This window comes from Spermophilus citellus, assembly GCF_964194105.1.
Source record: "Spermophilus citellus genome assembly, chromosome: 11".
NCBI lineage: Eukaryota > Metazoa > Chordata > Mammalia > Rodentia > Sciuridae > Spermophilus > Spermophilus citellus.
The window spans coordinates 121180937-121208393 of record NC_138192.1 but is presented as its reverse complement, the minus strand read 5'-3'; the positions used below and the strand labels follow the sequence as shown (position 1 = coordinate 121208393).

General features: G+C 39.3%; 1 protein-coding gene across 2 annotated transcripts in view; it reads left to right on the top strand.

Annotated features, from left to right (window-relative positions):
• Window positions 1–27457, top strand: part of PAX3 (paired box 3) — a 98946-nt gene that overhangs the window by 53045 nt on the left and 18444 nt on the right. For both annotated transcript variants that reach the window (XM_081261891.1, XM_081261890.1), the window contains exons 5-7: window positions 9025–9230; window positions 24659–24824; window positions 25739–25953. In XM_081261891.1, the coding sequence (XP_081118017.1) occupies window positions 9025–9230; window positions 24659–24824; window positions 25739–25953 (587 nt within the window). The remainder of the gene's footprint in view (window positions 1–9024; window positions 9231–24658; window positions 24825–25738; window positions 25954–27457) is intronic.

Sequence of the window (27457 nt, the reverse complement as noted above, 5' to 3'; positions counted from 1 at the left end):
AAGATGCAAATGGAAGCAAGTTACATAATTATTTTGTGGAACTTGGTCTTATGTTCCTTTTCAGAGAGTTTATTTTTTTCATTCATCTTAGAAGGGCCTATTTATTCGTGAGAGATTGAAAATTCCCATTGTTCTTTCAAATGGATTGTGTTATTTTGTTCTTCCCCCCAACTCAATTCTGTTGAATATCTATGAGTTGTCACATTTTTAGTAAGTAATAACTGTGTCAAGCTGTGCTGACAAAATGTCCCAACATAACTGTTAATAAGCATTGTCATTTTAAGCATGAAACAGTTTAGCTAATGATTTATCTCTTATAATGCAGCACTTGGGCAGCTGTATGATTCGTCTCTTTAGCAAGTCAAGTAATTTCTTTAACAAAATGTTAAGCACAGATGGGCCATAAGCTGTCAGTTAACTATTATTGTGCCTACATCTGCTGGCTTTCAATGCACTGTTTTATGTATCCAGTCAGTCACTTAGCTGCAGCTCCGTGAAAGGCTGAACCTACTCTGATTGGCAAATAAAATGTTCATTTGTCTCTTCTTCCTATTGTTTTGTTTTGGTAACACATGTCAGCGGCTCAATTACCCAGTTCATTAACAGCTCCCAAAGGACACGATGGCCAGCCCGTGATAAGAGGGCAATTGTGGCACATATGGTCCATAATGGCCTCTCTCTTGGCAATTGTAAATAAAAGCCACTTGGCCCTTTGCCTTTCACAGGAGAACTACTGTTTTCCTGTTCCCCTTCAGTGTGCAGATTACCTCTCCTTGCTCCATGCAATCCAAACCCGGGAAACCAGAACGTCGCTTGCTGCTTCAAGAGACACAGAACCAGCGAGACACAGAACCAGCCGTGCCTCTTAATTCTAATTACGACTGACTTTTAAGTTCTGGAAGGGGAAAGTTCTTATCACAGGAGACTATTCTTAGAAAGCAGTTAGCCAATTAATTAGTTAACTAACCAGTTTTCCTAATTGAATAAGCAACACATTTTCCTGGTCCTGGAGTCTGTATTTCTCTTTGAAATGCTCTGGTGGCAGTTATCATGGAATTGGAAAAAGCCATTTAAAAAAATTATAGTTGGGAGTCTTTTCATCGGGTGGGTTGGGGAAGGGTGATCTCATCCATGCGGGATGAGAGAGATTCATGTCCTAAAAGAAGGAATTCTTGTTCAATCTCCCTCCCTCCCTCTCTCTCTCTCTCTCTCTCTCTCTCTCTCTCTCTCTCTCTCTCTCACACACACACACACACACACAAACACCCTGAAGACAAAGAGTTTAATAAGCCACTGGGCTAATTTGGGTCAGTGTCAGGGTTCCTAAACCAGGAAGATATTTCTCCATGGCTTCAAGCCCTTAAAAGGAGATGCTTAAATAGGTATAGCTTGGTACGTATTTCATGGCTCCTTTAAGCAAAACGTAGCTTGTATCAAGGGGTAGGAAAGGGTGCAAGCAGGTTTTTATTTACATATTCCACTGAACACAGCTATTCCAAATATTCAGCAGCATGCATGAATGAATGAATGGAGAAATCAGTCTTTCTTTCCAGATGGTTATCACAGAGGAAGGCTTTTAAATAACTAGTGGCTGATGGGAAGAAAAAAAAAAACTTCCTCTAGAGGAAATTGTCTCAAGGTGATGCAGAGAGAAAGTCAAAGTATCCCCACCTTAGGATGGGGGGTCTTTGAAGCCACGTGGCTCAGCACCTCTGAGGCAGCTTGGCCATTATGCCGGTTTCTGTTTGTCAGCCCTCACCTTAAATAAACACCCAACAGTCCATGTTGTGCATTTAAAGTGACTCCAGGGCGACCAAGCACCCCGCAGCCCTCCTGGACCGCTCCCTGCAGCCGCCATTCTCATAACCAATCTGTACTCTCCTCCCAGGGCAGCCGGCACTCAGGGAGTTGTTGAGTGTCAGGGTTTATTTGTGTTATTTTGATTAGCCCCAACCTGGCAGGAGCTTATTTTCCTTCTAATGACCTCGTGCTGTGAGACTGCAGCTTCTGAGGGAAGGGCTTGAGTCAGAGGGGAGGGAAATAGCGTTACATTTCTCCAGCCAAAAAACAGGGGCTGCTGGGCAGGGACAGGAGTAGGTGCGTGCCTGGAGGCTCTTAGATTTGGTGTTCTCCAAATAACCTTTTCTTGAGAAAGCCGGGATAGCCTTGCCAAAGTTTGTCATCTCTTTTTCTTTCCTTCTTTTTTTCTCACTTGCTCTAGACTCTTTTTGCTGGCACAAAATTGGGGCAGAAATTTTAGAGGGGATTCAAACAATATCTTTCTATTCCCGAAATAAAGGATTGGTAAGGTGAGAAACCATCTCTCCTGGTTTTCCAGCTAACAAAATCACAAGTACTTGAATTCTAGGTCTGGGTTAGGAATTCTGAGATCAATTTATTGATAGAAGCTCTAGCCATACCTTTGTGGTAAGTCTTGGTTTGTTCTTCTCAGAGGTGTATCTCTTTACTTTTCTTGACATATGTACAATTTTACAATGTTGCCATACTTCCTTAGTTTGTGAATTAATGTGTAAGGGAAGTTTGCAGGTGCTGATCTCTGGACTGGCGTGGATTAACCCCTACTGTGCATCCATTTTAACCGCCCCCCCTTCTCTGGAAAAAAAAAAAAGAAACACCCAACCTCCCCTTTCTCCTCCACTCTGGCTTTCTTTGTGTCTCCTGCACCCTGCCAGGCAGGTGTCAGAACCCTGAATGAGGGTAAATGCCCCGTTGATGGATTCCACAGATGGAGCGTGGAAATCGGTAGAATAGGCTGCAGCCACAGGCCATTTCTTGCGATCCAACAAAAGCCTCCAAATAAGTCAACAAAAATCCCAAAGATCACAAAGGGAAAATGTCATTTGTCATTTACTCTGGGTCTGCGAGGGAATATCAGTCTTGCTTCGTTCCTGACTTTCACCCGAGTAAACACAAGACAGGTCATTCACATCTTTCTCAGTGTAAAAGGGCGACTTCTGATCAGAACGCAGTTAGCTGCCTATTGTACCCTTCAGTGTTGATGGTAAAACTTGCAAGCACAGGAGACAGTTCTGCAGTTAGCCAAGTGGGAGCATCAAACTTTGAGTTGACCTGCTAAGGACCTTCTAGAATGTCCTTCTGAGATTCCTGCAAGTGGTGAGACAGGGTCCGAGAGGACTTCTGGAGCTCTCTGGAAGATCTCTCATTTTTTTCGTGTTCCTTTGTCAATGACACACAACTTGGAGTGAAAACGCCGACAGGTCTAGACGAGAGCAGAAGAAAAAAGACTGTCGGATTTGGTATGAGGCCATCTTAGAGAAAATGAAGGATGATTAGGAAGTTTGGCCTTCAGAGATCCCCCACCTCCTCCCGGGTCTGTAAATCGCATTGTGTTATATCCAGGGCAAACGCAGAGTTTAAATGGTTGTCATGTTTTGATTCTTTAATTATTCAAATGAAAGGTCTTGCTGAGAAGAAAGACAATGTGCCAGATTCATGCTTGTGAGTTATTCTGTTTCTCCATTTTTTTTGCCTGTCTCCCATCTCTGAATTATATTTGTCTGGAAACCAATAATTACAGAATTCCATGTGACTAAATCCCTATAAAATTGAGGCAAGATTTCATGTGTAATAGTGTTAACTAGGATGAAATATTTCCCGAGGCTACAGAAGATGTTGCAAGGGGCCAAGGGACAAAGACATACTCTCTAATTCTGTAATTCCTCCTTTAATTAAGCTCCATGGTAGTGCTTTGGCCTCCTCCTCCTCCCAGTTAGACTTGTTTCTGAAGGAAGAGTTTGTCATCCTGTGGGTGAGTCGGTTGTCTGCTGGATTCTCTCTCTCTCTTATTGACAGTGTCCAGTTTCCCAGGTTTAATTTCAGGAGTCGATGTAAAAACATTGGGATAGCTGAAAAGCTGGCTCCTAAAATCTGAAATTAGGTTTAGGTAGAAAGAGAGGTGATGGACTTTTCTTGTAGAATACAGAAACACTCAGGCACCCAGTGAGATGCGATGCTTTCTAGGGATCACTCTGTGGTTTTTGCTGTATAACTTATATTTCAAGTTATTTATTCCTGCACTTTTGTTTAAGAAGAATTTTACAGCTCTGGATAGACTTTCACCAAGTGAAAAAAAAATCCCCCAAAAGAAGACTTTAATAAAATGTAAAATAAGCCATCAGTTTAACTGCTTGTGTTTTAATGTCACATTCTGGATGGACCCTGAGTGCTAGGACCATTGAATGGTTTACAGTGGTCTTACCGGGGACTGAAAATGGTCAGACTAGGTGGATTTCTTCCATCAATTCAATATCTTAGAAAAATCAATTTATTTCTTGGTGCTTTATTATTATTTAAAAGACTAGACCTTGAACTTAGATGGAATTCAATAAAAATTTAATTGAATTAAGTTGAATTCCATGGGAAAATTTGTTGATTTGTCATATAATATTAATCCAACTGTACTATTTTCTGTAGATTTCATTTGATTCTGGGAAGTTTTTGAAAATTTGGGAGAAATGGTGGTGTTAGTTTAATGATTGATGCTAGAATTCCTAATTTGGTTCATTTCTACTGTCCTCCCAAAGGGCAGTGTGTGTGTGTGTGTGTGTGTGTGTATACACGTATGAAAAGAGAGAGCATATCTTCTGATGTCACACAGGCCTGGCTTCCTTAACTGTGTGATCTGAATAACCCTCAGAACCTCAGTTTCTTTTTCTGTGGTGTGGGTAAGTATTCACTTCCTAGGGATGAATTGTAGCTATGTAGGGAAGGGAGAGAACTCTTTATCCTTCCCAAAAGGTTTGCTGTGACACTGAATCAATCTCTAAGTTGAGGAATGGATTTTGCAGGGGTTTTGGATAATAAGTCCAAACTTTCAAAATTAGTTACCAGTAGGATTGAGATAAAATCTGTCAATTGCATTGCAATATAAAGCAATATAATTCCATTTAGAAGCCCGTGCATTATGCATTGATGTGCATTTTCTTAAGGGAGCAAATTTCAAATTTTAGAATAGTGAATAATAAAGCGAATTTTGTTTGCCAAGGCATCCGTGGGATATATGATTGAGCAACTTAAATGCAATTGAATATTTTCTTTTAATATTAAAGTAGTACAGTAGTAATAGCCCAAAGAGGTTAAGTAGATTCTAGTTGCAGTCCTAGCAGTTTATCAGCCTATATAAGAAAACTGTCTTGCTAACATTGCCTCTAGTTTCAGTGTCATAACAGTTGGTATTCTGTACATAAAGAAAAAAAAAGATATAATTTCTTTCTATTAAGTTGCTTAAAGGAAGGCTTGATTTTACTTTCATGTAATATTTAAGACTTTGTATCTAACTTATTCTAGTAGCTTGAATAAACTGAATATGTGAAATAGATGAACTCCAATAAAACGATTTTTATGTGCTATTAAAGTAGGACTTAAATTTTAAATTTGATCTGGAAAAAAACCTGAATGATTTAATTCAGTCAAATTCAGGTGAATTAAGTTCTATACAAAAAATAAAATTTATTTCTATTGAGTGATATAAGAAAGAGTAGTATTTTCATCTTTAAAAAGAGTTAGTTTTTCCTAGCTGGTAAATTGACCTGGGATTGCTGACTTTACATATTTTAAAGCCCACATCCTTTTGGGGTTTACAGATGGGGAAAGTTAGAATTAAGTTGTAAGATTGTGGCTTCATATTGCCAAAAATGATCTGTTGGTTCAAATAATTTTCTAGTAGAAAAATCAGGCAAATAATTTCCTCAGTGTTCTTTGAAATGATGCTGCATGGAGGTTTTCCTGGTTAGATGCACATTTTCCATTGCTTTTAGATGAGCAATCTAGCAATAAACACAGTTATTTGCTAGCTTGTTAGAAAATTCTATTTGTAGTGGAAAGGGTTGTCCTATTGAACTCAAAGATTCTGAGTCTTTTAAAGTCATCTTGTGGTATTTCTTCCTCTTAACACACACACACACACACACACACACACACACACACACAGTCCTTTTTGAAAAAAAAAATAGTAATTATTCCCCAGAAAAATGCAGGATACAAATACTCAAAAAACTTTGCAGATAATTTTTGAGAGTTCATAGATCCCTGAAGCTCATCTCCATAGTTGTTGGGAGACCAACTCAGAGGAGCAGAATTCCTCTTTTTGAAGATGTAAAATAGTGGGAGAGGAATAAGCGTTTAAGCAAAACTGAAATTTGACCATGCACCTTTTTCATCAGAACATGTACTTGTTGAGCACCTACTGTGTTCCAGGGGTTCCCGCAGTGAGCAAGGCATAAAGGGTCCTTGAGCTCACGGAGCTTATTTTCTGGGGGATGATGATTGTTAGGGTGCCACACAATGTCTTGACCCTCAGGATTAATTCTTGCTGGTGCTTGTAAATTTAACCAGTCTTTTTCTTCAGAAACCAGAGATGATTTTGATTAATTGACCTGACAGTGCATGGCACATCATATTTACTTGGGAGAATTTAATAACCCCAGAGACTCCCAAAGGAAACATGAAAATTTCCACATACTATTATCCTAATGGGATCATAGTAGGAGAATGTGCAAGCAAAGATTGAGAGTTCTCACAGGCAGAGGAAGCTTTCGGTCATTTTTTTTTTTAATGTTGTTAAAGTTTTTTTTTTTCCTCTCTTTTTAATCTGAATTTACTTTGGAAAGAAAAGTCAGAACAACAGACACTGGAAGCTTGAAGCTAAACATTTATTGTCTTCCTAGGGAAATGAGTAATTTGCTTCTGAGGAAGCATATTATTTATAATTTAAAAATATGTAGAAGTGATTTTTTTTTGTTAAAGTACGGTGGGAAATATTTCATATAGGTGGGAATTTTGAGAGGGTAAAGAACTAATCTAGAATATTCAATAGAGATGGTTCTCCAGGTGTTCTCTAGCACCAAATAGAATCAATATCCATCACTTGGGAATGTGTTAGAAATATAAATTCAAGGAGCCCAGCCCAGACACACTGAATCAGAAATCTTGGAAGGAAGCCAGTAACCTATGTTTTACTAAACCCTTCTGGATGATGGTTATGGTGATTTTGATGCTCTAAAAGTTTGAGAACTATAATTCTACAGTTATATCCAAATTATTGCTTATTTCATTGATACTTATCACATATATATGATGTAAATCATATTGAGAGCTTTGAAGTTTATAATGCAACACATGGCAAATTTTTAGCATGTTCATTTTCCTTTAAAATATTCTGTTATTTAAAGGAAGTCTGATTTTAAGTTAATGCCAAAAATAAGATTTATATCAAATGAGATAATTTTGTACTAAATTAGAAAACATATTTGAAAAACCAAGTATGCTAACACAGGCTAGATACATTATATATTATAGCTCTCTTTTACTTTCACACACGAGTTTTTGCTTTCAGGTATATTTTTTTTTAATTTGTCATATATATTACTAATTCACTCTTCTACTTCATTTCACAGTGTTTAAATGTGCTTTGAATGTAGAAATATTGATATATTAGAAACTTAGAATCATATCTCTGAGTTCATTTTGGATATGCACATTTTTGAATATCTTATAATTTATACTGAAATAGAATGAAATTTTATATGTCTGTAGGGCCAAGTTAAGTTTGAATTTAAGAAATCAGAAGTATAGGACATATTGCATTTTCTCTTTGCTGCTAGTACCACCCTTGCTGCCCAGCTCCTATCAGCCTGAGGGTGCAAATGAGTTACCTTAACATTAACATAAATAATCTACAATTTTCTGGCTAGTTGTCCCCATTTGCTGACAGCCCCTTCTCTGGAGGACGCCCCTGTTCTTTGGGGATTTTTCAGAGTGTATTCAGATGGCTCAGGAGCAAGGCTGCGGTGGTTCCTACGCTGGTCTCAGGGTGTTTTCCTGATTGCTCCAGTGTCTGGGGAAGGCTGGTCCCCTGTCCAGATGCCCTGTCTGATGTGTCCTCAAACCTTAGAACCTTCTATATATAGGTCAACAGGTGCTCTATTGTGGTCACAACTTCTTTTGCTGGGGAAGCCCTAATTCTGAGCCCCTATCAGAAACAGGGAGACTGCTGCTCCACCCCTTCCCATCAGACCTGGGCCTGGAAATGGCACTTCTCATGCCTCCAGGACTCAGAGCTTGTTCTTAATGGGAGAAGACACCTCTTGTATTGTTAACGTGAATTCCACGCCATTCCTCAGTTCCCACTTCTTTTTCCTAGGCGCCTGCACATTAAAATTGGAAGGTCCCTTCCCCTTGGGGATCCAGATGAATAAAACCTTGTAGGAGGGGCCACAGCAGGCATTGGTCCTATGTGGTCATCCAGGGCCCCACCCTGAGAAGGGTCTTTCTGTGCTTGGTTTCTTAAAGGAGGCAGCTGTCCTGGGCAGCCGCCCACCCACTCAGCAGAGATCCAGACTCTGCACTTCACCTTAGGGACAGTTTGCTCAACAAGGTCTCTTTCCCTTTTAGAGTAGTTGCTTAGATTTACATTTAATAAAACAAAAATTCCCCTTAGAGCATTTTCCAATATCTGGCAATGAGATACTACATTCCAACAGAACGTTTTTTTATGGGACCAGTAGAGTCTATAAATATATAGGAATCCTGCAATAGTGGACTATTATTGGCTTCTTAGACATCAAGTCAATTTTGGATGTTTTTCTTTGAAAAAAAATCATATTTGTTTACAGATTGTCCAGTGTAAAAGGTTGGAGAAAATTTATCAGAAACCAAATTAAATGTGACTCATTCATTAGACACGAACGGAGGACCCATTAAGTACTAAGTGCAAGGCTATAAAAATGGACGAAGGTCCACTTCTGTTTTCTGAGAGCTCAGAATGACAGATGCCCAGAGCAATGACTTCTGTACAGGGAGCAGGGTGATAGGGTAAGGAAAGAGATTAAACATTGTTTACTAATGTAGCGCTGTCTGGAGTGGCGTGGAGTTTGTGGAAGGCCTTGGGAGTGTACTTTAGGATTCCCATTACTGTGGCTTGGTCAGACTTGCTGTTTTGATTCATATTTCATCATGTTCCCCCCTACCCCCTTGTGCTTTTAGCCTCAGCACCTCAATCAGACGAAGGCTCTGACATTGACTCTGAACCAGATTTGCCACTGAAGAGGAAACAGCGCAGGAGCCGGACCACCTTCACGGCAGAGCAGCTGGAAGAACTGGAGCGTGCTTTTGAGAGAACCCACTACCCTGACATTTACACCAGGGAGGAACTGGCCCAGAGGGCGAAGCTCACTGAGGCCCGAGTGCAGGTACTGGCATCCACACTTCCCCGGCCTGCTCGATGCAGATAGGAAACCCACGAGGGTCTTCTCTTCTGAAACATGCTTCAAACCAAGAAAACAAATGCATTAGGAAAGGCACTAAGTGGGGATGTGTGTCTTCGGATTTTGGTTATTACTAAGGAAATATGCTGGTAATATTTAGGATGCACAGAAGTTCATCTTATTCATGGGTGTTCCTCATTTCTGGAATCCTTACTGTGTATCAGGTACTTTAGGGATTTGGAGGTTAGTCCTGATATAATAGCAAACAATTTTTTATAACTTTATTTAATTTATTTATTTATATGTGGTGTTGAGGATTGAACCCAGAACCTCATATACCGCTGAGCCACAACCCCAGCCCCAGTAGCAAACAATTTTTGGGTGTATGTTCTGTTTCAGGCACTATTGAATTAAGTCATCAATCATTAGTAGGTTGATACTATCATTACCCCTACTTTATGAATAAGGAAATGGAAACTTGGACTATTTAAGTAACTACCTGTGGTCGCACAGCTGCATAACTAGTGTACAGAGATGTGGATCCCATGCACTGCATCTCTGGCCTTTCCATTAGGAAAATGTACAAAGGTGCATAAGGTAAAGTCCTTTCCTTTAAAGACCATAGTTTGGAAGCACTTCAAGTACTTACACAATTTTAATACTATATTGAATTATCTTTTGAACTCTTGGAAGTACTCGGAGCCTTCTGGAAATGGCTACTTAGATGTAACATGTTTCTACTGAATGTAGAATATTTATATCATCAGTGGGGAGCTTCGCCCTCAAGTTAGTTTGGTAGACTCTAAAAGACAGTAACCTGGAACTCCTTGCTGCCCCAGAAGTTGAGTTATCCTACCCAGAAGTTACTCCCAGCCGTCCGATTTTCAGAGTCTAAGTCCTGGTGACACCATAGAGATAAATCAGTCAAGGGACGGGTCCCTGGATTGGGGCAGTGCTTCACATTCACAGTGCATTACCTCTCTGATGACAGCTCTTTACAGAAGTAGCCTCTTCCAGCTTGCACAGTCTAGGTAGAGGGATTGTTTTAGGTGGAGAAAAGGAAAGGACAAGACCCTAGGGTACATAGAGAGGTCAAGGATAGACAGCTGTGGGACAGAGGGTGGAGAGAGGATGTTAGTAACAGAGAGTCACATGCACAAAGACATAGAGATTGGAAGTGCTTGGGCGCCACGTAAGATGACCTTGCATTTTCACACAGTCATTGGGAGACAGCACTGAACAGTCCAATTTGCTTAGAGCTTACACAGCTGAAGCCAAAGGGGGAGAAGCAAGCTGTGGACCTCCTGTGGAGGCTACAGAGTCAGCCTGGCAGCTCACAATGGTGCTACAGGCAGTGGGGGCTGTGGCGTGAAGTCAGTAACCATAATGGGTTGGTGAGGAAGGGATGGTGGTAACAGATACTCAGAGGTGGAATGCAGGCAGTTGGTGGTGGAAGACAGAGGTGAGTAGGAGGTGAAGGAAGAGTCACCAGGGGTCATTGGGCTGATGATTTAAAGTTGGAACTGTCGAATTCCTCTGCCCACCTCAGTGGGATCCAGAGTAAAGTCATTATGGTATGTGGTTAACATAGGTCATTTTTGTCCTGGGCAATGGGGAGAAACACATGGTATCCCAGTGACCTGGGTGAAGCAATTTAATAGTTCTGTCATGCTGTGATATTATGATACCATATAATGCTGTTATAAAAATAAATACGTGAGACCTATTTTGCTTTGATTGTAGCTCTGTGATTACCTGGTTTAAATGTGAAGGGACACATTAAGCGTGGACATTGAGTGTCTATTTCAGGATTTAGCTCCTATGCTCCATGGTTGGCCAAGCCCACATCCTGGGTCTGTGGTTCTAAAGACAGGTTGAAGATCAGTTCTGAACTCACGGAATCAAAAAACAAACTTTTTTTTTTTTTTTTTTTAATTTAAAGAGATGAGACAAGGCAAGTGATGGGAACTGAAGGGGTGTTCACTATTTTTTTTTTTTTTGAAAGAGAATTTTAATATTTATTTTTTAGTTCTCGGCGGACACAACATCTTTGTTTGTATGTGGTGCTGAGGATCGAACCCGGGCCGCACGCATGCCGGGCGAGCGCGCTACCGCTTGAGCCACATCCCCAGCCCCGGGGTGTTCACTATTGCACTACCTTATTTCTGCCTTTGTCAAAAATAAGGTTGGGGACAGCAAAATTTCAAACCCCAGTAGCTTGCATGGTACCCAGCATTCTCATGTGGCTCAATGAATGTCAAAGGATAATAGTAATGGCCCATTAACTTCCAGAGGACATGGGATCAAACCAATAAAGAGTGGTTCATATTTTTCTGTACAGTGACCTCCTTTCCAAAGCAGGGTCCTCATTAACGTAACAGCTGTCTTAATGTGGCTTTAACCCGGTGACTCCTTACATTCCTTATGGCTTTGTTAGTTCCCTGGAGACACATATGTCTTACACCAGGCTATGATCTACAGCCTAACAAATTCCCTAGAACACCCAGCATATGGACCCTTTACTTAACCCAGCAGGAAAAAGAAGGGAGTAGTTAATCACTGATTAAAATGCCAAAAGAAAATCTTGTAGTTTTTAGAAGGATCTGGGAAAGCAGTAGCTAAGTCAGCTCACTTTGAGTGATAGCCAGAAAGTGTGAGTTAGTTTAATTTGGGGCACCTGGGAAAACCGAGCCCCAAACACCCCAAACCGCAAACCATGTCTACATTCTGTCCTCCGCCCCTTCCCTCTACCCGAAGGAAAAATATTTCTAGACTCTTCTGGATAGAGATGAGACTAAAGCTGTAAAAACATAGGTTTTTTCAGTGTTTTATAAAAATTTGTTTGGACAGTAGCTATGTTGTGTTTTTCATGGCCAAATCTGAGTACATGATCTGAGAACTAGTGTACAGCAAAGACTATTTGCCTAACAATATCAACATTAGAAGTAAAAAAAAAAAGACTGCTGAATTTACTGGGGTAGCAGTTCATATGCAAATGATGACAAGCATTACATATTTAGGGGGCAAAATTATTTGCAAATATTTATGATGTGCAAAAGTTTTAGCAAATATTTCATCTAAGAATTCCACGGAGAAGGCACTTTTCTCCTCTATCACCATGATATTGGAAGATAGGAAGGGATGCTACTTGTGGAAATATCATTTAACAGGCAGTCAGACGATGTGGGTTTTGGTCCCCGCTTACCAAAAGTGTTTTGTTGAGCAAGTCACTTAATCTTGCTGGGCTTTAATTTTTTCCTTTTTTTTTTTTTTTTTTAAATAACTTATATGGAGTAAGTTAGATCAAATGATCTTAGCCAGAATATTCATGGCTGAACTTTTGAAGAGCTTGAGATTTGTACACAGGTTGTGTGTGTGTGTGTGTGTGTGTGTGTGTGTGTGTGTACATGTGTGTACACAAGTATTAATTAGGGAAGCTGGATTTCATCTTATTCTCAATTACCATCTCTCGTACATCACAAATGAAAAACTACTAGTATGACTAGGATATATGATCTCTCTGGACCCTTTTGCATCAATAATTGGGGATTCTCAGGGAAACTTAATGGTGATTTAAAACCACCTAACATATCTGTATAGTCTAGAAGTTAGGATAGGTATAGAAATACTCTGAACTCCATAATGAAGCAAAACTATGGCCACCCCACAGCTCTCCATGGGAGATTGTTTCTGCTGTATGAGATGCAGTTGAACGTGCTTTTGCAATTGTCCATGGTTCTCTGAGATGCTCGGGAATGTGATATTCCTGGCCAAGGCAGGATAGTACCGTGATAAGAGGAGGGGAGAGAAAGGTGATGGGAATGAATGAGAGAGAGTCCAGAGAAAACAGCAGCGTGCCCCACGTTTTCCACTGTGCTTGGCATTGCAGTATTAGATGTCACCAAGATTAGTGCTTAAGAAAGCATTTTATGATCTCCTTGTGAATTCTCTTTCTAAGGATGAAGTGTTACATTCTCCATTTTTTTTTCAATTTACATTTGAAATAACACATCTGGAGTCATGTCGGTTAGATTGCCTTTGAAGACAACACCAAAAAAATGTGAAGCAGTATTTTACTGATGGGCAAAATTAGGCTCACACCATGGGACAATTAACACTAGTCAACGAAATTTGAAAGACAGTTTGACCTAAGCTTCCCTTCAAGTCAAACTGGCTTTTGAGTATTTAAGGTGTTCTTCCTGCACTTTCCCAGTTACTTATTGGCATGTAAGGCTTTGGCTGTGGGCCACAGAATGAGGAAACAAAGCAAGTCTTTAAATCCTGGTTTTCTCAGACATAAGTATCAGTGTGAGACTTTTAATGAAGAGGTAATATTTTATATTTTATTTTTTAGATATATTTTACTTGTTGATAGACCTTTATTTTAGTTACTTATTTATATGTGGTGCTGAGAATCAAACCCAGTGCCTCACATGTGCTAGGCAAGCACTCTACCACTGAGCTACAACTCCAGACTCTATACTTTGGTTTTATTTTTGGCAGTGCTAAGAATAGAACCCAGGGCCTCATGCATGCTAGGTGAACACTCCACTGCTGAGCTCTCTCCATAGCCAGCGGCTAACATTTATTGAATACATAATATCTCCTATATATTCTTTGAAGTGCTTTGATTCCATCTTTTTAAATTGTTACAACCATATTGCAAGGTAGTTTTTAAAAAATATTTTCTCTTTAGCAAATAAAAAATCAGAGGCCCACCATTGATAAGCAAATTGTTCAAAGTCACAGAAGTAGTAAGTCAGGAGCTGGAACTCTGCTTTTGCTGTTCTGCATTGAAACCTTTTGTGTCATTACTGTAGGGAGTACTCAATTTTCCCCAATTTCTATTGTTGAGGATCTGAACAAGTTGGCTACTTTGCTCATAAAGAGAAAAATTTACGAATATCTTATTCCTCTTTTGCAATTCATAATCTTTTTTTCCTGGTTATTATGATGTTTTGGGGAATCTTTCAACGAATTTAAATTTTTTTTATTTATTTACTTATCTTTTTTTAAATTTTTTTATTGGTTGTTCACAACATTACAAAGCTCTTGACATATCATATTTCATACATTAGATTGAAGTGGGTTATGAACCCCCAATTTTACCTCAAATGCAGATTGCAGAATCACGTCGGTTACACATCCACAATTTTACATAATGCCCTATTAGTAATTGTTGTATTCTGCTACCTTTCCTATCCCCTACTATCCCCCCTCCCCTCCCCTCCCATCTTCTTTCTCTACCCCATCTACTGTAATTCATTTCTCTCCTTGTTTATTTTCCCATTCCCCTCACAACCTCTTATATGTAATTTTGTATAGCAATGAGGGTCTCCCTTCATTTCCATGCAATTTCCCATTTCTCTCCCTTTCCCTCCCATCTCATGTCTCCATTTAATGTTAATCTTTTCTTCCTGCTCTTCCTCCCTGCTCTGTTCATAGTTGCTCTCATTATATCAAAGAAGACATTTGGTATTTGTTTTTTAGGGATTGGCTAGCTTCACTAAGCATAATCTGCTCTAGTGCCATCCATTTCCCTGCAAATTCTATGATTTTGTCATTTTTTATTGCTGCATAGTACTCCATTGTGTATAGATGCCACATTTTTTTTTTATCCATTCATCTATTGAAGGGCATCTGGGTTGGTTCCACAGTCTAGCTATTGTGAATTGTGCTGCTATGAACATCGATGTGGCAGTATCCCTGTAGCATGCTCTTTTAAGGTCTTCAGGGAATAGTCCGAGAAGGGGAATAGCTGGGTCAAATGGTGGTTCCATTCCCAGCTTTCCCAGGAATCTCCAAACTGCTTTCCAAATTGGCCGCACCAATTTGCAGTCCCACCAGCAATGTACAAGTGTACCCTTTTCTCCACATCCTCGCCAGCACTTGTTGTTGTTTGACTTCATAGTGGCTGCCAATCTTACTGGAGTGAGATGGTATCTTAGGGTGGTTTTGATTTGCATTTCTATGACTGCTAGAGATGGAGAGCATTTTTTCATGTACTTGTTGATTGATTGTATATCCTCCTCTGAGAAGTGTCTGTTCAGGTCCTTGGCCCATTTGTTGATTGGGTTATTTGTTATCTTATTGTCTAATTTTTTGAGTTCTTTGTATACTCTGGATATTAGGGCTCTATCTGAAGTGTGAGGAGTAAAAATTTGTTCCCAGGATGTAGGCTCCCTATTTACCTCTCTTATTGTTTCTCTTGCTGAGAAAAAACTTTTAAGTTTAATTAAGTCCCATTTGTTGATTCTTGTTATTAACTCTTGTGCTATGGGTGTCCTATTAAGGAATTTGGAGCCCGACCCCACAATATGTAGATCGGAGCCAACTTTTTCTTCTATCAGACGCAGAGTCTCTGATTTGATATCAAGCTCCTTGATCCATTTTGAGTTAACTTTTGTGCATGGCGAGAGAAAGGGATTCAGTTTCATTTTGTTGCATATGGATTTCCAGTTTTCCCAACACCATTTGTTGAAGATGCTATCCTTCCTCCATTGCATGCTTTTAGCCCCTTTATCAAATATAAGATAGTTGTAACTTTGTGGATTAGTCTCTGTGTCCTCTATTCTATACCATTGGTCCACCCGCCTGTTTTGGTACCAGTACCATGCTGTTTTTGTCACTATTGCTCTGTAATATAGTTTGAAATCTGGTATCGCTATACTGCCTGATTCACACTTCCTGCTTAGAACTGCTTTTGCTATTCTGGGTCTTTTATTTTTCCATATGAATTTCATGACTGCTTTATCTATTTCCACAAGAAATGCCATTGGGATTTTGATTGGCATTGCATTAAACCTATAGAGAACTCTAGGTAATATCGCCATTTTGATAATGTTAGTTCTGCCTATCCATGAACAGGGTATATTTTTCCATCTTCTAAGATCTTCTTCTACTTCTTTCTTTAAGGTTCTGTAGTTTTCATTGTATAAATCTTTCACCTCTTTTGTTAGGTTGATTCCCAAGTATTTTATTTTTTTTGAGGATATTGTGAATGGACTGTTTTTCCTCATTTCTGTTTCAGAAGTTTTGTCACTGATATACAGAAATGCCTTTGATTTATGCATGTTGATTTTATATCCTGCCACTTTGCTGAATTCATTTATTAGTTCTAGTAGTTTCTTTGTAGACCCTTTTGGGTCTTCTAGGTATAGAATCATGTCATCTGCAAATAGTGATAATTTAAGTTCTTCTTTTCCTATTTTTATGCCTTTAATTTCTTTCGTCTGTCTAATTGCTCTGGCCAGTGTTTCGAGAACTATATTGAATAGAAGTGGTGATAGAGGGCATCCCTGTCTTGTTCCAGATTTTAGAGGGAATGCCTTTAACTTTTGTCCATTCAGAATGATGCTAGCCTGAGGCTTAGCATAGATAGCTTTTACAATGTCGAGGTAAGTTCCTGTTATCCCTAGTTTTTCTAATGTTTTGAACATAAAGGGATGCTGTACTTTGTCGAATGCTTTCTCTGCATCTATCGAGATGATCATATGGTTCTTATCTTTAAGTCTATTGATGTGGTGAATAACATTTATTGATTTCCGTATATTGAACCATCCTTGCATCCCAGGGATGAATCCTACTTGATCATGGTGCACAATTTTTTTGATGTGCCTTTGTATTCGATTCGCCAGAATTTTATTGAGGATTTTTGCATCTAGGTTCATTAGAGATATTGGTCTGTAGTTTTCTTTCTTTGAGGTGTCTTTGTCTGGTTTCGGCATCAGGGTGATGTTGGACTCATAGAATGAATTTGGCAGAGCTCCCTCTTTTTCTATTTCCTGAAATAACTTGAAAAGTATTGGTATTAATTCTTCTTTAAAGGTTTTGTAAAACTCTGCTGTATACCCATCCGGTCCTGGGCTTTTCTTGGTTGGTAGTCTTTTGATGGCTTCTTCAATTTCATCCATTGATATTGGTCTGTTCAAATTGTGTGTATCCTCCTGACTCAGTCTGGGCAAATCATATGACTGAAGAAATTTATCGATGTCTTCACTATCTTCTATTTTATTGGAATGTAGGTTTTCAAAATAATTTCTAATTGTCTTCTGTATTTCTGTAGCATCTGTTGTGATATTGCCTTTTTCATCCCGTATGTTAGTAATTTGCGTTCTCTCTCTTCTTCTCTTCATTAGCATGGCTAAAGGTCTGTCGATCTTATTTATTTTTTCGAAGAACCAACTTTTAGTTTTGTTAATTTTTTCAATAGTTTCTTTTGTTTCAATTTCATTGATTTCCGCTCTGATTTTAATTATTTCATGCCTTTTGCTACATTTGCTGTTGTTTTGCTCTTCCTTTTCTAGGGCTTTGAGATGAAGTGTGAGCTCATTTATTTGTTGGTTTTTTCTTTTTTTGAGGAATGACCAGCAGGCAATGAATTTTCCTCTTAACACTGCTTTCATTGTGTCCCATAGATTCTGATATGTTGTGTCTGTATTTTCATTTATCTCTAAGAATTTTTTGATTTCCTCCTTTATGTCTTCTGTAACCCATTGATCATTCAGTAACATATTGTTCATTTTCCATGTGATGTAGGATTTTTCCTTCCTTCTTTTATCATTGATTTCCAGTTTCATTTCATTATGATCAGATAAAATGCATGGTATTATCTCCACCCCTTTATATTTACTGAGTGTTGCCCTATGGCATAATATATGGTCTATTTTTGAGAAGGATCCATGTGCTGCTGAGAAAAAAGTATATCCATTTGATGATGGTTGATATATTCTATATATGTCAGTTAAGTCTAGGTTATTGATTGTGGTATTGAGTTCTATAGTTTCTTTATTCAACTTTTGTTTGGAGGATCTGTCCAATGGTGAGAGAGGTGTGTTGAAGTCACCCATAATTATTGTGTTGTGGTCTATTTGATTCTTGAACTTGAGGAGAATTTGTTTTATGAATGTTGCAGCACCATTATTTGGTGCATAAATATTGATAATTGTTATGTCTTGTTGGTGAATGGTTCCTTTTAACAGTATATAATGTCCTTCTTTATCCCTTTTGATTAACTTAGTCTTGAAGTCGATTTTATTCGATATGAGGATGGCCACCCCTGCTTGCTACGTGTGCGTGGTATATTTTTTCCCATCCTTTCACCTTCAGCCTGTGTATGTCTTTTCCAATCAGATGTGTCTCCTGGAGGCAGCATATTGTTGGATTTGTTTTTTTAATCCATGATACCAGCCTATGTCGCTTTATTAGAGAGTTTAAGCCATTAACATTCAGAGTTACTATTGATATATGGTTTGTACTTCCATCCATGTTTGATTATTTATCCTTTTTTTAAAAAAAATTTAGTTTGTTTCTCCATGATTATCTTTCGCCTTGCCCTCTGTCTTTACCGAGGCACTTCCCACTGATAGTTTTGGTTATTGTTTTTCATTTCTTCCTCGTGTAGTGTTTTGCTCAAAATGCTTTGCAATGCTGGTTTTCTGGCTGCAAATTCTTTTAACTTTTGTTTATCATGAAAGATTTTTATTTCGTTGTCATACCTGAAGCTTAATTTTGCTGGATACAGAATTCTTGGTTGGCATCCATTGTCTTTCAGTGTTTGAAATACATTGTTCCATGACCTTCTTGCTTTCAGTGTCTGTGATGAAAAATCCGTTGTTAACCTTATTGGTTTACCCCTGAATGTAATGTGTCTCCTTTCTCTTGTAGCTTTTATATTTTCTCTTTGTTCTGTATATTGGATATCTTCATAACAATGTGTCTTGGCGTTGGTCTACTGTGATTTTGTGTGCTCGGTGTCCTGTATGCATCTTCAATTTGTATATCTGTTTCCTTTTTTATTTCTGGAAAGTTTTCTGTAATTATTTCATTCAGCAGGTTACTCATTCCCTTGGTTTGAATCTCTGTACCTCCTTCTATCCCGATGACTCGTAAGTTTGGTTTTTTTATGTTATCCCATAACTCTTGGATGTTTTTCTCGTGATTTTTTACCAGCCTTTCTGAGTTGGCTAGACTGTTTTCAAGATGATATATTTTGTCTTCATTATCTGACGTTCTGGCTTCTACTTGCTCCACTCTGTTAGTGATACTCTCAATTGCGTTTTTAATTTGGTTTATCGTTTCCTTCATTTTTAGAATTATTGTTTGATTATTTTTTATAATCTCTATCTCCTGATAAAGATGCTTAACTTCTTCTTTTATCTGTTTATGTAATTCATTCTCAATGTGTTCTTTCTCTGCTTGAATTTGCTGTCCTGTATCCTCTTTAAGGTTCCATTCCATCTGTCTAAGGTGTTCCTTGAGTTCTTTATATGACCATTTTTCTGATGACTCTAGGTCCTCCTGAATATTTAGGCTGTCCTGCATTGTTTGTACTCCTTTTCTTCCTTGCTTTTTGAAGCTGTTCATGTTACTTCTTGTTCTGTTTGACTACTGAGTTACTGTTTACTCCTATAAATTTATTTGATGCTTGGGAGGAAAGGTATTAGAAGGGAGGGGAAGAAGTCACTAAAGAGAATGAGAGTAAGCAGGTAGAATTCAAGGAAGGGGGGATAAGAGAAATGAAAAGACAAAAGAAGAAAAAAAATAGGAAATAAAAAAAATTAAAAAAAATAATAAGAAAAATTAAAATTAAAATTAGAAGGAAAAAAATTTAAAAAAAATTGTAAAAAAAATTAAAAAAACAACAAGAAAGAAAAATGAAAATGAAAGAAAAACCCAAATCAAAAAAAAAAAAAAAGAGAGAAAAGAAAAAAAGGAAAAAAAAAACCTAATAAATGCAGTCTTAGAGTTTGATTAACTTCTCTTCCAGTAGGTGGCGCTGTGACCACCAGGTCAAGTTTCTCCTGTCAATACGCGGGAACCAATCACTGTGCAGCAGCTCCTCCCAGACTGGGCGAGTCTCCAATCCTGAGTGTCTAGGGCCTCCTCTTGTGTCTAGTCACTTCCCCACTTTTCCTGTAGCCAGGTCCCTCTCATGGGTGCCGCTCACCACAATACTGGCTACATGCCAGGTCTGCTGCTCCCGGGAGCCCTGTTTTCATGAACGACTGGGCACACTCTTCCAGTTTGCCATTCCCTCAGACCCTAAGTTTGTAGAGCTTGGGGCTGAGAATCCTCAGCGAATTTTACTTGCTCTCCGGTAGCCACGCCCCCGTAGCTGGTGCAAGAGACCTCAGCTGTCAGCCCTGGTGGGAGCGGTAATTCCGCGCCGCGGGTCCCGCGCCACCTCTGATTCCCTCGGGCTGGCTATCGCGCTCACCGGAGAGCTGGGAGGGGCCCTTAAGTTTTCCCCATGTGTGGAGAGGGAAGGCTAGGGAATTACACATCTGTAGCCGCAGGTTTCAATGAAGTTATCTCCTCTGCCGCAGTCTGATGACGTCAGTTCTCTGCCATGGTGGTGTCTCTTGCAAATGGCGACAGTTCCTTTCTGTTTGCCGGGCGACCAATGCAACGGGTGGGTCCTTACTGTCTCTCCCAAGCCCCGTTTCAAACCTGTGGCCACTACCTATGAAGGCTCGGTAGGCATTTACCTCCGTAGGATCAGAAGGTCTGACCAGTTGTTTCAGCCGGATGGATTAGTGCTGAGTCACAGCTGTTTGTTTGGGGGAAGCAGGCGAACGGGAGCTTGAATTCAGCCGATCTGGGCTCAGTGTGTGTTCTGAGAGGCCCAGACTGTTCACCCCAGATCCACGTCAGCTCAGCATTGCCTAGTGATCCTGGGGTGGCATTTCTTGGGAGTGAACCATCCGATTCTTCCCTACCCTCGCGTGGGGCAGACAGGGCGGGGATGCGGCGTGCCTGGCACTCGGCTCCACCTCCCTCAACGAATTTAAATTTTGCCTTAAAAAGTTTTTTGATATCTGAGTATTCCTGAAGTTCATGTGAAGATCATTTTCCAAAAAGAATAGGTATAGTTTTATCACTGGACTCAGTACAGAGATGTATAGGGAGAGAAAAGCCCAGGGGGTGGACAAAAATGCCCCGGGCTCTAGTTTATCAAATGAAGTGCAAACTTGCTTTGAGGGTGTTTAGATGCACTGTGATATTACAGTGCAATTATAGGCAATTAACTGTGCCTAAGTATAGGTTACCAACCAATGCAGGAACCTGCCTTCACTTCCTTACATGCCAAGAGTGACCTGGGAAGCCAGGCCATGTGCTTTGTGGAGAGGAACACTGAATTGAATTACATATCATAGAACCACATTATCAGGTATGTAGTTGACTTTGTAAAATTGGTGGAAAACTCATATTCTCTCTTAGAGGATCAATCAAAGGCCAGTTTGTTTCTCTTGTTATTCTTTTCAAAACCAGGAAAAATTATAGTAATTGCAACTGAATAATGAATACTCTCCATTTATTTTAGATGAATTTATTTAGTATTTTACACTCAGAAATGTCATTTACATATGTCATCGATGGATCTGTTAGGAATTAGTGATTCTCTATTGAGTTATCTAAGACTTCTGAGTACCAAGAGATTTTTTTTTTTTCAGTTAAATATAGGAAGATAATAGTTTCCCAGGATCTCTGTGCTTTGTTTATTTGGGTATTTAAAATGAAGAGTATTTCAAGGGCATCATTTTCTACTAAAAAGAGAAGATATGTCTCTTCTGAGTTTCAAAGCATGAAGAGGGCAAAGACTACTTCTCAGCATTCAATTTCAGTATATTTTCCTTCAATTTTTTTTTGCAGGCGTGGCTAGTTCTAGAAAATGAAGAAGGTTGGCATTGGTAAGATGATAAAAAATTTATTTAAATGGTCAGAGACAGGAAGGCCAGTCCTCAGTATGCCCTGGTTCTCTCAAAAATAGCCCTCTGAGCCTAAATTTAAAGAACATTTAAATTCTTGCTTTTGGGAAACTCTTGCTGAAGGCTTTTTTTTTTTTTCAGTAAAATAAGATTTGTTTCTCAGCAATTTATCATCACCCTTGTGTAGACATAAAATATTATATTGCAAATATGAATTTTTAAATAAAAATCTTTACCTCCCACCCCTAAACTAGCTCCTGGTGGGTTTACTGAAAATCTTTTAAATTTATTTGTGTTATTAAAAAAAAAAGAAAGAAAACAAATCTCAAATCCTTATACTCCTAGAATCTATCTTTTGAAGGAATTTGTAGAAAGTTCTGATATTTTTTCTTTATGATTCCAGCAATGACCTTCTTTGCTTTTAAAAATTGAGTTTTGGTCTGGCTAGAACAGTAGGTGAGATGGGTGGGGAGATCAGGCACTGCTGCCCTGTGGTAAATCTAACCTGGTTTACTTATCTAAAGGTCACAGAAGGAAGTTGGCACAGAGAGCATGGCAGCAGGCTCTGATAAGAATCCGTGTGTAGGTTTCTGAGGTCTCCATGGAGGGTCTCACCACTGGCATTGAGGATGGTAGATATATGCAGGAGCAAGATCACATCTGTACTTTGGGGAGTTTATTTTTCCTCCCAGTCTGGCACGTAAAGCCAGAGACATGCATCGTTGGTCTAGCAAGGTGTGTGGGGCCACCTTGGCTGAGTGGAAGTGCCTCTTTTACCTTGAGGGTTTATAATATGAAGCTATGACCACAATAGGGGGTAGAGTAGGGTATACTCCAGCATGAATGTGACTCTAAAACAGTTTGTCCCAAGTTCTTCTTTGAAAGTGGATTTTTTTTCTTAATTAATTAACTAATTAATTTTAATTAGGTATATATGACAGCAGAATGCATTTTGATTCATTGTACACAATTGCAGGACAACTTTTCATTTCTCTGGTTGTACACAATGTATCGTCACCCTATGTGTGCAGTCATACATGTAACTAGGGTAATGATGTCATCTCATTCCATCATCTTTTCTACCCCCATTCCATACCCCTCCCTCCCTTTTGCCCAAAGTTCCTCCATTATTCCCCTGCCCCGCTGAACCCCCGTTATGGATCAGCATCCACTTATCAGAGAGAAAATTCAGCCTTTGATTTTTTTGGAAAATGATTTTCTTACCACGATGCCTCTGGGAGTCTGGGTGACAGGCACTCAGACTTGCAAAGAGAAAACAACAAAGCCAGACCCCAAAGGGCTTGCTGTTTGTAGTTCTGTTACCCCAGGTGGCAATTTATTAAGTTAAGTAAAAGCTCTGATTCAATTATGTATCAACATGGGAAATATTGATTTACCTTCTCTTCCTGTTGGAAAAATAAAGAGTATTAAATGTTAATATTTTGTGGAAGTTCAATCCACCTTTCTTACCAGTGTTGTAACCATGGCTAGAGAAGAAAAATCTTTTTTTCAGACATATTGGGTGAGTCATGGAAGTTTGAGCAAGTGCTAAATTGAGTCTTTTGCTCCAGAAGGAAGAAAAATCATTTCCTATTATATTTTGTAAATCATATGACTTTAAATAATTCCAATTAAGTTGTAAAATTGTTAGTATTGTCCTAGAAGGAAATCATATTTCACTTTTTTCTTAGTCTGGTCAAGTCTTTCTACTCTGAATTGTGACCTCCATCTGGAAAGATTCCTTATGGAAATCATATCCAAACTGTAAAATGAGCTGCCATTTTGCCTCCATTCTAGAGATGTCCTGATCTTCTGTACCTTGAAACAGGGAGCTTTCATGAGCACTTATTTTGGTCTCCTTGACTTCTCTGAGCTCCATGAAGACAAGGCTGGAAACCCTCAAGTGCAAGGGTCCTGCCTCACCCACTCTTATCCCTTCAACCTCAAATAAAATGCTTTGTTCATGTTAAGTTTTAATGAACTTTTTTTTTCTTTTTCTTTTTGGCAGTACTGAGGTTGAACCCAAGGGTACTCTACCACTGAGCCACACTGAAAGCCTTTTTTATTTTTTGAGACAGGGTCTTGTTAAGTTGTCCAGGCTGGTCTTGAACTTGTGATCCTCCTGCCTCAGACTCCTGAGTAGCTGGGATTACAGGTGTGCACCACCACACCTAGCTTCAATGAACTTTTGATTAAAAAAGAAAAAAAAAAGAAGTTCTTTAATTGATAGAAACCTTCTCTTGTGATAATCATTATGTGTGTACCTTGGAAAAATTACCCCAAGTTCTATGTTTACATTCTGCAAATAAAAATCTTGGATGTAAGGTTGTCCTGTGTGGGTCCCAGAGCTCATGAATACTTGCCAGAAAACCTGTGGTAAGAAGGTGGATGGGTGCTGATGGTCACAGTGGAAAGCTGGTATAGTTGCAACCCCTGCTCAGCAGTCTTCACCCTTATTTATTACAAAGATCATGGGGGCTTCTACAAGACCATGGAAGGTCCTCTATGCCCTCTGCTGACCCCTGGCTTTTTATTCTGCTTTCACCATTGACAATACTCCCAAACAACACCAAAGATGGAAGACTTTTGCACCTCTATGCCCTGTCTGTAAGGGGCCTTTAATCTGTTTTAGCATGAAAAATTCATTAAGAATGTACTATTATTTCATCAGTGAAATCCTCAAATTTTAAATTAAATCCATAGGTCTGGTTTAGCAATCGCCGTGCAAGATGGAGGAAGCAAGCTGGAGCCAATCAGCTGATGGCTTTCAACCATCTCATTCCGGGGGGATTCCCTCCCACTGCCATGCCGACCCTGCCAACATACCAGCTGTCGGAGACCTCGTACCAGCCCACAGCTATTCCACAAGGTACACAGAAAGGAAGTCACTGAGATTAGATGTAACTCCTAATCGCTCTGTCTGGTGGATATTTTATTATACAGAGAATTCTTTCCCTAAGTTGACCTCGGTGCTGTTTGTATGTCAATTATGTGACATCAGGTTGTCTTAAAGGTTCCTGCCACATTTCAGAAACATAGTTTGTCCTAGGACATATCTGAATCTCTTTAGATAAACTGCGTTGTAATGAAATACTATTTCAGTGTTTTACAAGGAATAAACATGGGATTTGCTTTTTTCTTGGTTAGAATGTTACTGCTCCAATTTGTAATTACCTGAAGCCCTCCAATGGTCACTAACTGGAGTGGTAATATAGGGAAGGGAAGGGAAGCTTTGATAAATTTACTATGTGTTAGCAAATAGGTAGAAGTGAACTGGGTAATGTTGAATTGTAAGACTAAATCGATTTTGGATTAAGAATATATAGCATGCCAGGTACTTGAAACTGTTGCTATTATACTGATATTGAGGTAGTAGTACCTAAATATTATAGTACCTAATATAGTACCTAAATGTATCAAAAAGTACATTTTGATGGGAAATTTGAGGTTGCAGTCATGATATTGGTGAATTCTCACATTGATTAATAGTTTTCACTGACAAAAGAGGCTTGTAGGTGTTATTAATGCGATTTCTGCATTCATATTCCAGGTGACTATGTCATGCGTGCATACACCAGTCATACACTTGCAGATAGGCCCAAACATAGGTGTGACTATTTGTTGAGTGATTCTGCACCTGCATGTTAGGAAATGCATTTGAAATTCACATTCCATCTGAGCCATAGTTGCTACTACTGGCTTGCTGACTTGTGAACTTTTGCACTGAATCTGTTTTGCTGGCCTTTAGAGGCGCTTTAGCACTGATAGCCTTCTTCATTTCAGCCGTGTCGGATCCCAGCAGCACCGTTCACAGACCTCAGCCGCTTCCTCCGAGCACCGTACACCAAAGCACTCTTCCTTCGAACCCGGACAGCAGCTCTGCTTACTGCCTCCCCAGCACCAGGCACGGATTTTCCAGCTATTCAGACAGCTTTGTGCCTCCGTCGGGGCCCTCCAACCCCATGAACCCCGCCATTGGCAATGGCCTTTCACCTCAGGTCAGTCCCATGGTTCTAGACAGACGATTTGCTGTATACCAGAACCAAATAGTCAATTCCCCGAGGCGGTAGAATAATGAATTACCAAATTTAAACCATAATGTATTCTTTATACAAGCCACATGATTTCAGTTTTCTAGTTTCCTTTCTCTCTCCCCTTCCTCCTGCTGCATCAAAAGTTGTAACTTAGACTTAAAATCCAAGCAACTCTTAAGGTAATCGCAGAGGCTTTGTGTTTATACTGAGTTGTTAAGTCATTTGTCATGTGTCTTCTCTGTCCCAGCTCTGCTTTGGTTAAGAACCTCACAAACAGGGTGGGTCTTTTTTGTTGTTGTTGTTTGGTTGGTTTTTGCCTCAAATGGTATTTGGTCAGCTGACAGGGTTTTGAGCAAACCTAACTCATGAGAAAACACCAAATCTTTGACAAAACAATCGGAGAGCAAGCAGACAAGTTGGGTGGAGAGAGACCCAGCTGATGGCTATGGATCCTTGGAATGAATGAGTTATAAATGCACAAATTAGGAGAATTGCTGCTCTTTGGGAATATATAAATATTTGAATGTTGTAATTGTTTTTCTAATTTGCATTGGACTATGAGCTTTTCTTGGGAGATCACATTAATAAATTGCCTTGATAATTGCATGTCAGAGGGATGGTTAAATTTCCTACATGTGGCATCTGTCTGAGGTTGACATTATTAGCAGTTGTTTAAATACAGATCACTTGATTTTATTAGAGAGCAGTTGGCCCAGGTGGCAAGGATAGCTGCCCACTAAATTTGGAGAAATGTCACAAAGGGGTTGCAATCTATAATTGCAATCGAGAATCTCTTCAGGGCTGAGAGTGAGAGTTTTAACAGCTTTATCTTTTCTCGACCTCTTTTTTTTTCCTCCTGGTGGTTAGAAAAACAGAGAGAAGCTCAGAATGACACAAATGAAAAGTGAAAAGACAATTATACTCAATTACACACTAATCACGGACTATCACCGCCGCCTAAGCACGGAGAGGGCATTCTAATAGGCAGAAAATGAGATTTTAATGGCACAAAGGGTGGCCAAAATAACGACTCATATATCTTTGCCTTCTTCGTTTTCTTCAACTCATGGCGTGTGTGTCTTAGAGTGGAGCTCTTGGGCTCTGCACAACGGTGATAACTCTGAGCAGCTGAAAAGTTCAAAGCCGTTGGAGTTGAAAAGAATGGATAGCAAAGGCAATGAAATAAACATTTCCGCCTAAAGGCAAAAGTTCATAAATCCTTTTTTGTAACACTAAATGTAATTAAGTTTCATAGATTCCTATAGCACATCCTGGGATTAAAAAAAGAAGTATGGGGGCTTTAAACCTCAACTGCAAAATAACAACATGAAAACAACCAGAGTGCTTCCCACAGCTCTTGAATGCATTTTATGTCTGAGGACTGGCATTTGTGAATGTGATTTTGCATGACAATCATGGGTTTATATTAATAGTCATCTTTAAAGTGCCCACATGCATCACACAGAAG